This window comes from Mycteria americana, chromosome 1, assembly GCF_035582795.1.
Source record: "Mycteria americana isolate JAX WOST 10 ecotype Jacksonville Zoo and Gardens chromosome 1, USCA_MyAme_1.0, whole genome shotgun sequence".
NCBI lineage: Eukaryota > Metazoa > Chordata > Aves > Ciconiiformes > Ciconiidae > Mycteria > Mycteria americana.
Window position 1 is genome coordinate 162481571 of NC_134365.1, and position 14404 is coordinate 162495974.

General features: G+C 38.7%; 1 protein-coding gene across 1 annotated transcript in view; it reads right to left on the bottom strand.

Moving 5' to 3' along the window:
- PCCA (propionyl-CoA carboxylase subunit alpha) overlaps positions 1–14404 on the bottom strand; it is a 299930-nt gene that overhangs the window by 179109 nt on the left and 106417 nt on the right. The window contains exons 10-11 of the mRNA XM_075526371.1: positions 9719–9821; positions 5164–5258 (exon numbers count right to left, since the gene is read on the bottom strand). Of these exons, the coding sequence (XP_075382486.1) occupies positions 5164–5258; positions 9719–9821 (198 nt within the window). The remainder of the gene's footprint in view (positions 1–5163; positions 5259–9718; positions 9822–14404) is intronic.

The following is a 14404-nucleotide window of genomic DNA, read 5'->3' on the forward strand; positions in this document are numbered from 1 at the left end:
GAATTTTAAACTTGACTTCAAATCTTTTTCTCACACATATACCTATTATTCTTTTGACCAAATAGCTCCTACGGCAGCATGAAGGTTGCAAAATAAAAAGGATCCACAAGATAAAAGCACCAAAAGAAAAAATAAGATCAGACCTGACATTTCTCACTCATAAGATCTTCTTCAAGCTATTGTAAAGTTGACCAAAGACAATACAACTGGTTTGTTCCATTGTTTCTACATCCAGAGAGACGACCACATGGGCAAGACATTACCTCTCCACTCCTAGTTCATCAGATAATGTTTCCCAAAATATCTCCATCACCTTCACTCACAGATAAGGTTGAGATTTTGAACAGTACAGACCGTTACACTGTCAGTGGAAATTTACTGCTCAGCTTAGACCAAAAAAAAAAAAAGCTTAGACCTTCCTCTGAAGATACCACTACACTGGCAGAGAATAGTACCTTCATTTCCTAAATGTCAAGGTCAGCTTACCTGCGCTTAGTAAATAGTTAGGCATACTGTTTGTTTAAAAAAATTACTTACCTACAAAAAACATTCTCCTTTGAAATATCTATTATGTACTACCACACCGCAGGCATAAATATGCTGAAGTATTTGAGAACAGAGTTTTGCCCCCACTTCTAAACTATGCCCACCTACAAATCATCTACACAGTCACAAACAGAACAGGCTCACTGTTTCTCTTAACCCCAAATCCTTCAAGGATTTCTAGACTGAGTGATAGGAAACGTAGAGTCTGACATACATACATGCAGCACAACTCTAAGGAGAGCTTGTACATAGAGTCTAGTTCAATAACATACCTTTCTGCTAAGTTCTTGCCTATACACATTCATTCAAATTGTCGGTGGCTTCAAGTAGCACCTTGGCAGTTAATCTGGAATATGATCCTGAAGTACTTGACATCATACTGAGATCTTTCAGAGAGAGCTTAGTGCTTGGAGAAAGTGAAAGAAGTTACTGTCTGTGCACCTTCCAAGGACAGAAACGTTCCTGAGAGAAGCTAACAATGGAGCATGCAAAAAAGGTCACAAAAATAGTTTAACTGTTTCCCTTGCATTCTAATGCAGTCACTTACTGGTAAACTAGCCTCCCTTTTCAATCTCCTGCCTCTTAGATCTTTCTGTCACAGGCAGAAATAGAAAGAAACATTTTTGTCCTTTGAACTGAAACTGAAAGACATCTTTCAATTTAAAAAGACACCGCAAAACTAACATCTAGGATAGATAAGGCAATCTCAATTCTGAATATATGCAGCTAGGAAGAAAAAAAAAACATAATAAACAAATGATTTCCTGCCTGAGATGAAACTCAGGGAAATTTTGGGAACTTGTTGAGAGACTGTCCTAAGAATCACCTTATTCTGAAAGTCTTGGAATGTAAAGGTTTAACCCCAAGGACATGGAATCACCGGAGAAAAGTAGAGACAACAAAGCAGAATAAGCAGGCAGCTAGCAAGGTCTAAGGACTTGTTCACTGTGGATGTTAATAGGGATCTTGCATGCTAGTACAGAATATAATAGCAGGGCACTGTTCCATCATTACTGGTCCAGGAAAGGTCTGAAAATGTAGAGAGAAGGTTTAACACCCACTGTCCTGAAGCTCAACATTTTGAGATATGACAGTTAGAGACCACACCTCGAATACTGTGTTCAGTTTTGGGCCCCTCACTACAAGAGAGACATTGAGGTGCAGGAGCGTGTCCAGAGAAGGGCAACGAAGTTGGTGAAGGGTCTGGAGCACAAGTCTGATGAGGAGCAGCTGAGGGAACTGGGGTTGTTTAGCCTGGAGAAAAGGAGGCTGAGGGGAGACCTTATCGCTCTCTACAACTGCCTGAAAGGAGGTTGTAGAGAGGTGGGGGTCGGTCTCTTCTCCCAGGTAACAAGTGATAGGACAAGAGGAAATGGCCTCAAGTTGTGCCAGGGGAGGTTTAGATCCGATATTAGGAAAAATGTCTTCACTGAAAGGGTTACCAAGCTGCCCAGGGAAGTGGTTGAGTCACCATCCCTGGAGGTATTTAAAGTACATGTATATGTGGCACTTAGGGACATGGTTTAGTGGTGGACTTGGCAGTGCTAGGTTAACAGTTGGACTCGATGATCTTAAAGGTCTTTTCCAACCTAAATGATTCTGTGATTCTAAATGGTATTCCATGGAGGAGCAAATGTTTAATCTCTTGGACAGCTACAGCAAAGGATAGTGTTGGATCATGACAGTGAGTGGAAGGGCCTTTGCATGGCACTTCTCCATAACGATATTCCAAAATCTTAACTGTAGGCATCAAACAGTACGGATAGCCAAGTGCTTCTGAACAGCTGGACATTCCTTCATCCAAGTACTGAGGCAAAAGTTAAAGTGCTTTAAAAAGCTTCTAACAGGTTCTGAAAGGTTAGATAGAAGACGTGCTCTCACCAAAGTGAAGTTTAAGAGCACTCCTTTGAGCTCCAGGTATTGAATAGGAAGTCAGCTAAGACTCTTGTATATTTACTTTCCATTGATCCATTTATTTTAGATTGAACCTAAAGGATCAATGGATTTTCTCATAAGCTTATGGACCTTGTTTCTCCACATGGGGAAGAATGTCTTATTAATCACTCCAGCAGACGGGAAAATACGACACCCTCACATTTTTTCTTGCCAAAGTACACTGTCTCATAGCAACTGTCTCTGAAAATGAATAGAGAAGAGTTTGGGCAGAGGAGGAACAAAAACTGAACCAAGGAACAACAACAGGCTATTAAACGTTACTCATCTGTTTAAATTTCAGCCTCTCTGGTGAAATGAGAAGCCAACAGCATCTTCCAAAAAGGTGTGAAGCTAGAAGCAAAGAAAATTACGGTAAATCACTGGAAGTTTTGCGTAGCACTAACGAAAAAACTGGCGATGATCAGATGTGTCTATTGTCTGTGCTTCCCAGAACAGAGTAGGACAACTGACTACGTTAAAAGGGTATAAGCAAAGTTTGTTGGTCTCCTATTTGAAACTGGGGGACTGACCACTGTGAACACCAGGGCTCCCTTGAACACTGTAACCTCATCAGGGTGTGAACTAGAGAGCTTTCTCTCCTCAAAAGAGAAATTTTTTTTTTTTTACAAGAGACTGAACTTCCCTAGGGAAACTGAACATTCAAACACGAAATGATCCCATAAGTTCAACAGCCACAGACTTAGCTTTAAGAAAATCAAAGAGATTATTCTCAAAGCCAAAAGGTCCGCAACAGTCAGTCTCTTAAACTAGATACTTAGGAAAACATCATCATAGGAAAAAAGTAAATCAAAACAGGCTTGAGAAGAGGCCAGAGTCAAAAGTCCTAAATGGTACAAAAGACAAATAAACATTTTAGCCCCATAGCATCCCCTATCTCCTGGGCTTCAGGGGGGGGGGGGAGCTTCAACCTATTCCAGAGCTCTTAATAGCAGCTACCATTTAAAATAGGAGAAAAAAAGGACTACTGAGGACTTCATATTTCCTTCACCCAGCTGTACAAGAAAAGGTGTTTCCAGGAGTCATTAATCAATGGGACTAACTGAAACAGCATTCACAGGAAGGGCTACCTTCAGGCTTTAGTCTCTACAGTGTCTCACAGAAGTTAATGCCCTGCTTATCTGCAACAGCCTTGTAACCCTTTGTAAATAAATGGATTCTGCAGCCAACTGCAAGTGGCTGTAACGCAGATAAGGCTTCCAAAGCTGTCAGTAAAAGTCTGGCAGAGTCTAAAACACTCAACAACAAGACGGAAGAAGACTTTTCATGCCAAATTTTGGAAGCTATTGACTTGCCCACACTCTTTTGTAGAGTTATAGGAAGGGATGAGAAAACTTACTGGCAACTCCAGCAGAGAAGCCCAAGAAAGTTAAAGAAGGCTGATATTTCTGATGAAATAAAACACTCTGATCACTGTTGGCTGGTGAGAGAAAGAGATATCACTCCCTTTAATTGACCACAGGCATGAAGAATAAGCAGGCAGTAGTGGCAGGCAACACCTTACATGTACTCCTGAGGCAGAAGACTCTCTTAAGTCCTTAGGTATACGTATATGCACACGCACATTCTATCAGGACCTGAAGCCTTCACGCTTCACGAACAAAAACATAGTGAGATCTTTAGGCATAAGGCTTCTGAGAAATCCACAAGCACTACCAGGAAGCAACAACAGCTATTTAAGCACTTATTAGTGGGTTTGTATCCTTAGATTTAAACTTTGTTTTTTAATTTAAAATCAAGGTCATAAACAGTGCCAGTCCCACAATTATGATCCAATATTAACTTATATGCTGCCTCTAAATAAACATCATTTGAATAATGTGCTTTTCCTCACACCCTAAATTGTTGCATCACTTAATTCTGTGCTAAAAAATAATGGCAAACCCATCTCAGCTGGTGAATGCATTACACTGGGAATTCCCACGGGTAGTGACATACCTATGTCTGGTTTTCTGAAATCAGAACTTCCTCCTGCCCTTTTTTTCTACACATATTCTCTGATGAATGCCATGCAACAGTAAACACAGCAAGACCATACCTTGCACAGCAGCAATGTATTTCAGCTCCATTTGAAATGAGTGGGATTAAGATCATTTAGTACTTTTGAGTTACTGGACATCTACATCTATAGTTCACTACCATGAATGGAACCAAAAGTGGTGCAGAGTATTTAGTACTTTGTGTTCCATTTCAAATAGAAATAAACAGTATTATCTGACCCTCTCACAATTACTGTAACATAGTCAAATATCTGTATCTGTGGTAAAATAAATATTTATTCTGTATTTTATTTTACTCTTAAATCCAAAAGTTGAATGACAAAGAAAAGGAAAAATATCTCAGATATATTAAGAAAGCCATCTCATATACCACATATATATGATTGGTAAGATCCATATCCATTTTATACAAGATCGTGAAAAAAATCAACAACACAACACCTGTTTTCTTCTTACAGAAAGACATGAAGCAAGATCAAAACACCCTCAAGCACAACACCAAAACTGCATTACAGTTAAATGACTATAACAAACATGTATTTATTTTCTTTGTGGTTTTTAATAGAATAAAATTTTCTTGCATTTGTACAATAAATAAATCAGCAGCTTTCCCAAAAGTGCTTTCAGTAACTATGAAGCTGCATCAAGAGTCTAGTATACAAACCTTGGTGCTTCCTCCACAACTTTTTGGTTTCTCCTTTGAATGGAGCACTCTCTCTCATTCAACCACAAGGCATTACCATGTTTATCTGCCAAAACCTGAAACAATAAGACACTGCTATTAACAAACAGATGTACGTATATGGTCTTTTGACATTATACTATTATGTAGCATTCAGTTAGTTTAATTTTAAAATATTTTTTTTCCAATCTAGAAATAAAGGCTGGGAAAAAATGCTAGTATAAAAAATTAATTGTATATGAAATACTAATTGAATGTTCCTTCAAATTCTGAACATGATTATTTTAAAGCCTCTATATAGAGTCTATATATGGCAAAAAAACACTCACTCTAAAATTTGTGAGAAGCTCCCAAAAGTTCAGAAAACAGAAATAAAAAGACTGAAATAAGATTAAAACTACATTTTCAAGCATTTAAAATTGTATTGCATAATGAAATTACACAGAAGCATACTGTTAAGCAGTATCTTGTGTCAACAAAGGAGAGAAAAATCTCAAAGGATGCCAAATTCTGTTCCTGAATTACACACAAAAGTTTTCAGAAACAATGGCTAACAGAGCCTTCTCAGTAGGCAAACCACAGCACCCTGTCTTTAACAAAAACGAAAAAGTCTTCAGAAACTTCGCAATCTTTTAAGAAGAACAAAATTTGCTACTTCCTCCATACTTTCAATTGAAATTAAAGCCATAGCTTCAAGGAATTTCTCAACAATCAGGTGTCAACTAAAAGTTCTTGGCTGCAGCTTCAGTTCACGGAAGAGTTAAACATACAGTCAAGCATCTAGATCCAACTACCTAAATTACTCATCAGAAAAAATACAAGTTTGGCATAGCAGAACTCTCAATTGATTCTGTAACTTCAAACTGGAAGGACAAGTAAGAAAAGGCACTCTATCCCTTTATGAAATCCACTGTACGGTACAGCCATTTCCAATAGCGGGATACTGGATTTGAGGATTCAAGTAGACTTCTTCCAATCTTACGATGTTATACTCTACACTTATTCTTGGAACAATTTCTTTCATTGCAGACCACACCTGCTCCCTTTCTTCCTTATAAAATTTTCCCTCTAATCCATTTTTTTCCATCTTCCTGCTCTGATCTGCGGGAACCTGTGCCAATATTCATGCTTCATTCTTTAATAGTGCAGCTCTACACTGAAAACAGACAAGATAAAAAAAGGAGACAATCTTCCTCAAACTGCGTGAACTCAACCATATCTACTCACATTTGCGACAACGAATCTGTATTATTTATTATTCCTTTTAGCACCACAGAGCGAGCATGGCACTAAGCAAGATGAATTCCTGCATCTATGACACCAATGTTTGCTGATGCGTGAATAATCTGGGTAGATGTGACTGAAAACGAGGCACTGATCTCATGAAGACAACTCACGTGCACTGTGCAGCATCAGACCCAGAGAGCTACACACTCTGTAGGATCAGACTTATCTTTTCCTCAGAAATTCTGTTGCACTCCCATAAATTTACAGAGCTTTCTAGGGGAAAAATCCCCTCCAAAGAATTCTTCAAGATCGATGACTTTGGGAGTTCCTAAACTACAGCTTGTCCCAGAACCCTCTTCCCTGCCCAGGGGGAGGTTTAGCAGCGGCAGCACGAGGGTACTCCAGCCATCTGCCAGATTCTGTAACAGGCGACTCAGTACAAAGGCAAAAAAAAAAAAAAAAAACCAGCAGCATCTAAAGCAACATCCTACCTGAGTCCTAACTCATCCAATCCAGAACTAAACATCACAGAGCTCTGCAGAAACTCATTTGGGAGGACAATACCTTTTTTTTTTTTCTTTTTTTAATATTAAAACAGTACCTCTAGGGCATAACGTAGTACTCAGATGGAAAATAGCTGTCCTGTAAGTTGAATGATTCCTTGTGAGCACTTCTGTTTCATTGTTAGAAAGCCTACAACTTTCCACAGAATTCAGCTTCACCAAAACAAACCAACCAAAAAGTCCTGGAATATTTCAATAAAAATGAGTTCCTGTGCTTCTCTTCTCTCTCTCTGTATTTTCCTGAAGGGAATAATAAAATATTTTTCAAGCCAACTAGTAAATATTTTCTTTCACTTCAGGACATTTCTTGTATACTATTTTCTGCAACCTGGATCTTAAAAAAAATGTTTTTCCATTACCAGTTAATATGGCTCAAAGAGAGACATACAGGATCATTTACTATGAAAATTTAATTATAAATAGAATAAGCCAAACAACATCTAGTGTTAGGCTTTTACTCTCATTTTGGGTCCACTGTTTTCATTATCAGAAACTAAAGAAGATACTTCATAAAACAATTATGTATCAGAAGACATTTACAAAATGTTGAAATCATAATCTCTGAGATGACGTGAAATTCCAGTACACATCTCACTAAAAATGCATGTCACAGCTACAGCTTTTTTCCTAAATATCTAAATATTCCTAAAAGGAAATGTCCTGTTTTGTGGGATTAGATGATTATGACATTAGTGTATACTATGTACATCTATATGCCAAAATAATTAGATATAACGTATCGCAACCTCTCCTACATGATTCTGTTAAATTCTCTTTCCAGTTGTAGGATTGCTATTTAGCCAAGTAATAGTTAGGCATTCCATGTACTCTTACTTTAAACGCAGGTCCTTTATATCAGATATTTCAGGGGAACAAGACTTCAAATCAGTTCAAGCATAAAGTCTATTTGGACTCTATTTTCCTGTTAATTGTTTTAGTCTTTTCTCATGTTGTACAAAGTGATTGTTTTATAGCTAGACACAGGAAACCCCTTATTTAACAATTTTAAGTACCAATGCTTTGGAGCTATATGAGAATGTTAAAAAAAAGTTCTATTTAAAAGTTACTGCTAAATTAATAAATATTTGGCATCTGGTCTCAAACTGTTTGTATATTTAGCAGTTTGAAAATGAACCAAGGTCAACGTCCTAAAGCTGATTAGAACATGAAGTTAAAATTATATGTTATGATATTGTTAAAAGGTACCATCAAAGTGTTTGTGTAAGGAAAACAACATTCATTGTACGCTTATTACAAATACAACTATAAATTATTAATGGCAAAGCTATTTTGTTTAACCTAGGTGAAATTATTCGACTGTTCTCAAATACAGTACTGCCTAATTTTTTTGAGGTAACCTTTTTTAAACCTAAAGGAATCAAGGCAACGTAAAATCTGTCCCCAACTCATGAAAGTATGGAGGAATCATTCTCATCTAACTTTAGTCATCAGAGTCAGTAGGAAGCTGCTGAAGCTCCCAAATCTGCAAGCACTGAAAGGAATAGATCTTTAACGTGCACTGATTTGCATACAAAAAAAAAAAAGAAAGAAAGAGAGACATAGGTAGCCAAAAATTATTACCCATAGCAACAGAATATAGGAAGAAGCTCTAGGAATCATCTGACCTCTTTTGTAACCTAAGATTAATGCTGAAACTAAATGTTCACTATATACCTTCCCGTGATCCTTCAAAAGGGAATAGGTTGGGGTTTAAATTTCATTTTTACCAACCATTTCTTCATTTCATATAGGCATTAAGTTAGCCTGTGCACAGACAAGTTTTATATGGAAATTTAAAATAAATAAAAACATAGGAAGTATCAGGTTTGAACGGGCACATATCTGGCAGAGTAAAAAATGTTAAATATTTCTCTCTTACAAATCATTCCACACTATCAAATTTATTGTTGTTGGTTCATTCAGTTATTGAGCTACTGTCAAAATATTTCAGCCTCTCACTGCAAAAGAAAACATGCCACAACTTAGAAACAGTTTGTATTTTGGACAAAAATAAGTGAAATTTCCGTTGAGGAAACTGACATACTCCATATGGATTTCTTGTCAGGAAAGATTATTTCAAGGCTATTAACAAACAGAATTTAGTTGCCTACATAAGATCAAATACATCACAAATTTTAAAATCATAATTTTGTTAAAGAGTCTGTCCAAAATAAACAAGTCTTGTTTTGCATTAGCACATCTGGCTTAACACTAGATCCAATAAACGATATAAATGGTCACAATCCAGAAGTTAAGGAGAATACACCTGATTTTGAACCACAAACTGCCCAAAATGTGACACAAATCCTCCTGAGTTCCCAGGGAGCATTAGATGCTTCAGAACAGAATCCAAAACACTGACAAAAGCCACCTAGAGCTTACAAGAAAAATGTTAAGTACAGCAGTGCTTGAACGCCTACATCCTCTGCTGCACTCAAGCACTGTAATCAGGATCCAGAGTTCAAGCTCCAGCCCACAGGACAGATGCCTACAACCATTTCATTTTTTTTTTTTTCCAACGAATTGAGCACGGTTCATTGTCTTCCTGCTAAAGAAAGGCTAGAGAATAAAAACAGGAAGGCTGTATTGTGCATGATAGCCATGTAGTTTGAGCAATGGCCCAAGACACAGGAAAACACAAGACTCTAGGCCTTTTTTAGCAGAGTGTTTGAAATGTTTTGAACTTTGATTAGTTTAGGAGTTCAAATCTTATTAACTAAATAATAAACAACAATAATAATACAAACCTGGATTTCTATGTGGCGAGGGTTATCAATGAACTTTTCTATCAGTAAGCGATCATCACCAAAACTTGAGGCAGCTTCTTGAGATGAAAACCTAAAACCTTCCCTTAAATAATGAAAACAAGAATAATAATCTGTATTTAAAAAGTTGAGCCAAGTTCTGAAGTATACAAGGAGAAGGAACACTTATTCATTCCAGTCATCTGGCAGTTTTCATCAATCAACACACATGCCCAAAACCCAAGTTTTACCATTTGCATTTGATTATTTAATGAGCATCCCTTTTTTCTTTCTTTTCTTACAAAGACAAAAAAAAATACATTCTCAAAGTACAGAGAATTTCACAGTGTTTAAAAAGACTAGACATTTCCAACAATTATCTGTATGAATTTACTTTGTTGGCATTTTCTCCTGCAAAAGTAATCAAATTTTAAAAACCATTAATTACAAAGTATTTGTTATACAGAAGTAAAGGTGAAGCTCACCATTATTTAAGGTACACAGCCCTCTTAATACTCAAGAATAGCAGAGGTTAGTTGCACATTAATTAGATGAAAGAAGTGCAGATATAATATTGCAGACCTTGTAAATTCAATCACTGAACACACAACCTGAAGATGCAATACTTCACTTTATAGAGCATACCAGCTGTACTACTAGTTTTTCCCTGCATTAAAGTATAATTGAGTGTTATACTGTGCATTCCGTATACTTCCCTGTTTTCTCTTTTACATATGTAATTGCTCAAACAAATAAAGATTGTAAGATACTGTATTGATTGACTTTATTTTTCAGGGCAGAAAGATTACACCTATGGGGCATAACTGCTGACAAACAACTTCATGTACAGCTTTCTCAGGGTGAAATATACCATAATGCAGGGACCCAAAGGCTCCACAGAAGTTTTCTACAGGCTTAGTAGTCCCATTTATGTTGATACATATAGAAAGTTTGGGGTAAATTTCTGTGAGAATGACTACTGAAATGCAGCAGCCCTGGTATTTGTGCCCTGAATAAGAACTACGACACAACTGAGTTGAAGTTTCCACACTTTCCGTCTCTTGAATCTAGTTCAATTCCACAAACAAAACCCAGACAATAGAACCGTGAGATAGGTACATCTACAGTATAGCGATGCATACATTTAAAGGTATTTCTTCACCTTCTTTTGCGATTGTGGAATAATATATGCTATAATTTTGAGAGAATATATTCAATGTACAATCTTTCCTAAATTTGTATTTAACTTCAATATATTGTATTACGTAACAAAAGGAAGGAGGGACATCAAAATTTGTGATTCTGTACACTACCTGATCTGTCCAAAAAAACAAAATGAGGTAACAGCCACACACAGTGTTTGAGCTTACTGAAACAGATTTAGAGCTATTTTAACTCTTATATCAAAGGCTTTGTTTCCTTTCGTAAACATTCTATCAGACAGTTTTATGCACAATTGACTATTTTTCCTTCATTGAAGTATGTGCTAATTAGAAATCTAAACTGCAGTACTTGTTAAAAAAAAAAGTCAGGTGCCTAATTATCTAATCCATACATCTGTAAATCTTTTTAAATTATGTATAACAGGAATGACTATCTCAGTCAGGTATTCTGACCTTGTTTGTATCTTGCAAATCTGTGCAGTTCTATTTGTTCAGTGATAAAAATTACCATAAACACACTTCACCTGCCTTAAGGAGATCACACTAACCAAATGGAGATGGGTCTGAGTCTCCTTATGAATATTTAAAAAAAAAAAAAAAAAAGCTGTTTAGGCTAGAAGATAATTTCTGTTTGAAGCATTATCCTTTCACCAAGCAACAGCCCTACAGAGCCTCACTGCAAGGAAGATGCTACCCACACAGCACAACTGTACTGATATGCGCAGCCAAGTCCAAAACTTTCCTGCCCACACTAACCCCAGAGGGAACTGCAGGGGAACTTGGGACAGGGAAACCCAAGCTTACTGCCCCTGTCTAGGCCCAGGTACAGTTTACCATATAAGCAGCATGCTGTCTGCAGCCTAATTAAGCCCTGACGTTTGACAAGACGCAATCATTCAGGCTGACGTGCCTCACCTATACGAAGACCATCATTGATACCTCTACACCATGATTCAAAGTAAAGAGGACCCTGGTCAGAGGATTCCTGAGCAGGGGCTCTGCACAGACCCACACTCCAATCACTAGCCACCTACTAACACGGTCATCTTCACAGTCTTCCAGTGCCATCCACCTACGCTAGACCAAGGGGCAGGGAGGGGGGAGGACAGACTGTCCATTAGACAATATTGGGCACCCCACACTACAGGGACACCATCTGAGCCAGTATGCATGGAGGACAGCAAAGAGCAGCAGCTAAGAGAGATATTTTTTGCTAGTTTCTCATAAGGAGGAGTTGGTGGTAGAGGTAGTTTTGACAGTAGGGTTAGGGCGGGTTGGCATTTTGGTTGCAAGTTATTTATTCAGGCAAGATTTTCTCTTAAGGCTTTTCTCAGGTTCTCAGTAACTTTCAGTTGCAGTCGTCATTTTTCGCCTATATACAGATTTGCTGCTTTTAGGTACTTCCATTAGTTTCTGCTAGCTGTTTCCCAACTCGTAGATTGATAGACTGTTTCATGACAAAAGGGGCCCATAGTTGCCTGCTGCAAGGATGACTCATGCCCTAGGTCAGCCACCTGGAGACACATAAAGGCATGAGAGCAAGGCAACAAACAGGAGCTGGAGCCTGCATGCACAGAACTGCAACATCCTTAGAACAGCTGACACCGTGAGACAGGTCACGCAACTGCAGCGCTGCAACGAATGGCTACCCAATCTTTAAGGCAGGCAGTAGGATAGGCTTGCCCTTTTTATGAAAGAGCAGGTCAAATATATGGATTTCTTCTTGGGAAAGGGCAAGACGGTGAGAGCTGGAAGGTCTGGATCAAGGAAGAGGCCAGTAAGAGTAATACTGCAGTGCAAATTTGTTAATAGTTCACCTGGCTCAAGCTGACAAAGTGGACAAATTCTTCTTTAAGGAACTCAAAGTCTTCAAGCCCTTGAGTGTTTGTGTGGTTTTGGTTTGGGTTTTTTGGGCTGTGGGTTGTTTGGGAGTGGTGGGGTTTTTTTGCTTTTGGTGTGGGTTTGGTGGTTTTTGTTGGTTTGTTTGTTGGTTTGGGGTTTTTTTTGGTTTTTGGGTTTGGTGGTTTGTTTTTTTTTTTTTTTTTGGGGGGGGGGGGGGGGGCAGTTCTGCTGTGGTGTTCTGGTTTTTTTAAACAGGAAACTAACCTCCCTGACATCTGTTGGGAAAGCAACACAGAAGACCACAAGCCTGATAGATGTTGGGGACTTCTCAACACAGACAGTAGATGGGCTGAAGAAGAAGAATTACCAGTAGCAGAAGAGGATGGAATCAAGGATCTCTCGATAAATCAACCCATACAAGTCACCAAGACCAGATGGGATGCTAAGAGAGGTAGCTTATGTCATTGTGAGACTGCTCTGTCATTTCTGAAAGGCTTTGGAGGTCAGGAGAGACTCTTGATAACGAGAGGAAGACAAACATTGCACCCATCTTTGAGAAGGGCATGAAAGAATCAGGAGAACTACAAGCTGGTCGGCCTCATTTTAATTCTGGGGAAGAGGCATGGAGCAAGATCTCCTGAAAGCTATTTCTAGACACATGAGAAAGTGACTGAGGACAGACTGAATTTGGTCAAGCGTGATACTATTGGTAATCTGCTTGTCTTTTATTACTACACCTATGAATTACAGGAATTATCATCTCCCTCAACTTTAGCAAGACCTTAATGGTCTCCCACAGCATCATTGTTTCCAAGGTAGAATGTTACAGTCTACATAGGTGCACAGCTGGATAGGTGAAAAACTGGCTAGATCGTTGGGCTCAAAGTTAGTAGCTCATCCTCCACCTGAAATCCAATACAAGGGAATTTTCCCAGGAATATATTATTCTGGAACCAGTTTAACCTCTTTATCATTGACCTGGAATGCACCACCACCAGTCCATGGACCACACTGAAATAGGCGATCAACATACTCAAGGGCAAGGCTGCATTTCAGAGAGACCTAGACAGGCTGGAGGAATTGGCTCACAAGCATCTTACAAGCTTCCACAAGAACAAATGCAGAGTTCTGTACCTAGCGCAGACTAACCCTCCCCCGCATCAGTACAGGCTGTGGAACTGACTGGCTGCTTAAGATGACTTGGAGGTCCTGGTGGGTACCAGGCTGTGATGCAAGGGACCAGCGCACTATGACAGATCGACTGCAGCATAGCCAGTAGACCAACAGCAGCAATTACTCCTCTTTACTCAGCACCTGTTAGACCACATTTCACAGAATCGTATAGGTTGGAAAAGACCTTTAAGATCATCAAGTCCAACCGTAAACCTAACACTACCAAGACCACCACTACACCATGTCCCTAAGCACCTCATCCAAACGTCTTTTAAATACCTCCAGGGATGGCGACTCAACCACTTCCCTGGGCAGCCTGTTCCAGTGCTTGACAACCCTTTCCCTGAAGAAATTTTTCCTAATATCCAATCTAAACCTCACCTGGTGCAACTTGAGGCCATTGCCTCTCATCCTATGGGTTGTTACTTGGGAGAAGAGACCAACCCCCACCTCACTACAACCTCCTTTCAGGTAGTTGTAGAGAGCAATGAGGTCTCCTCTGAGCCTCCTT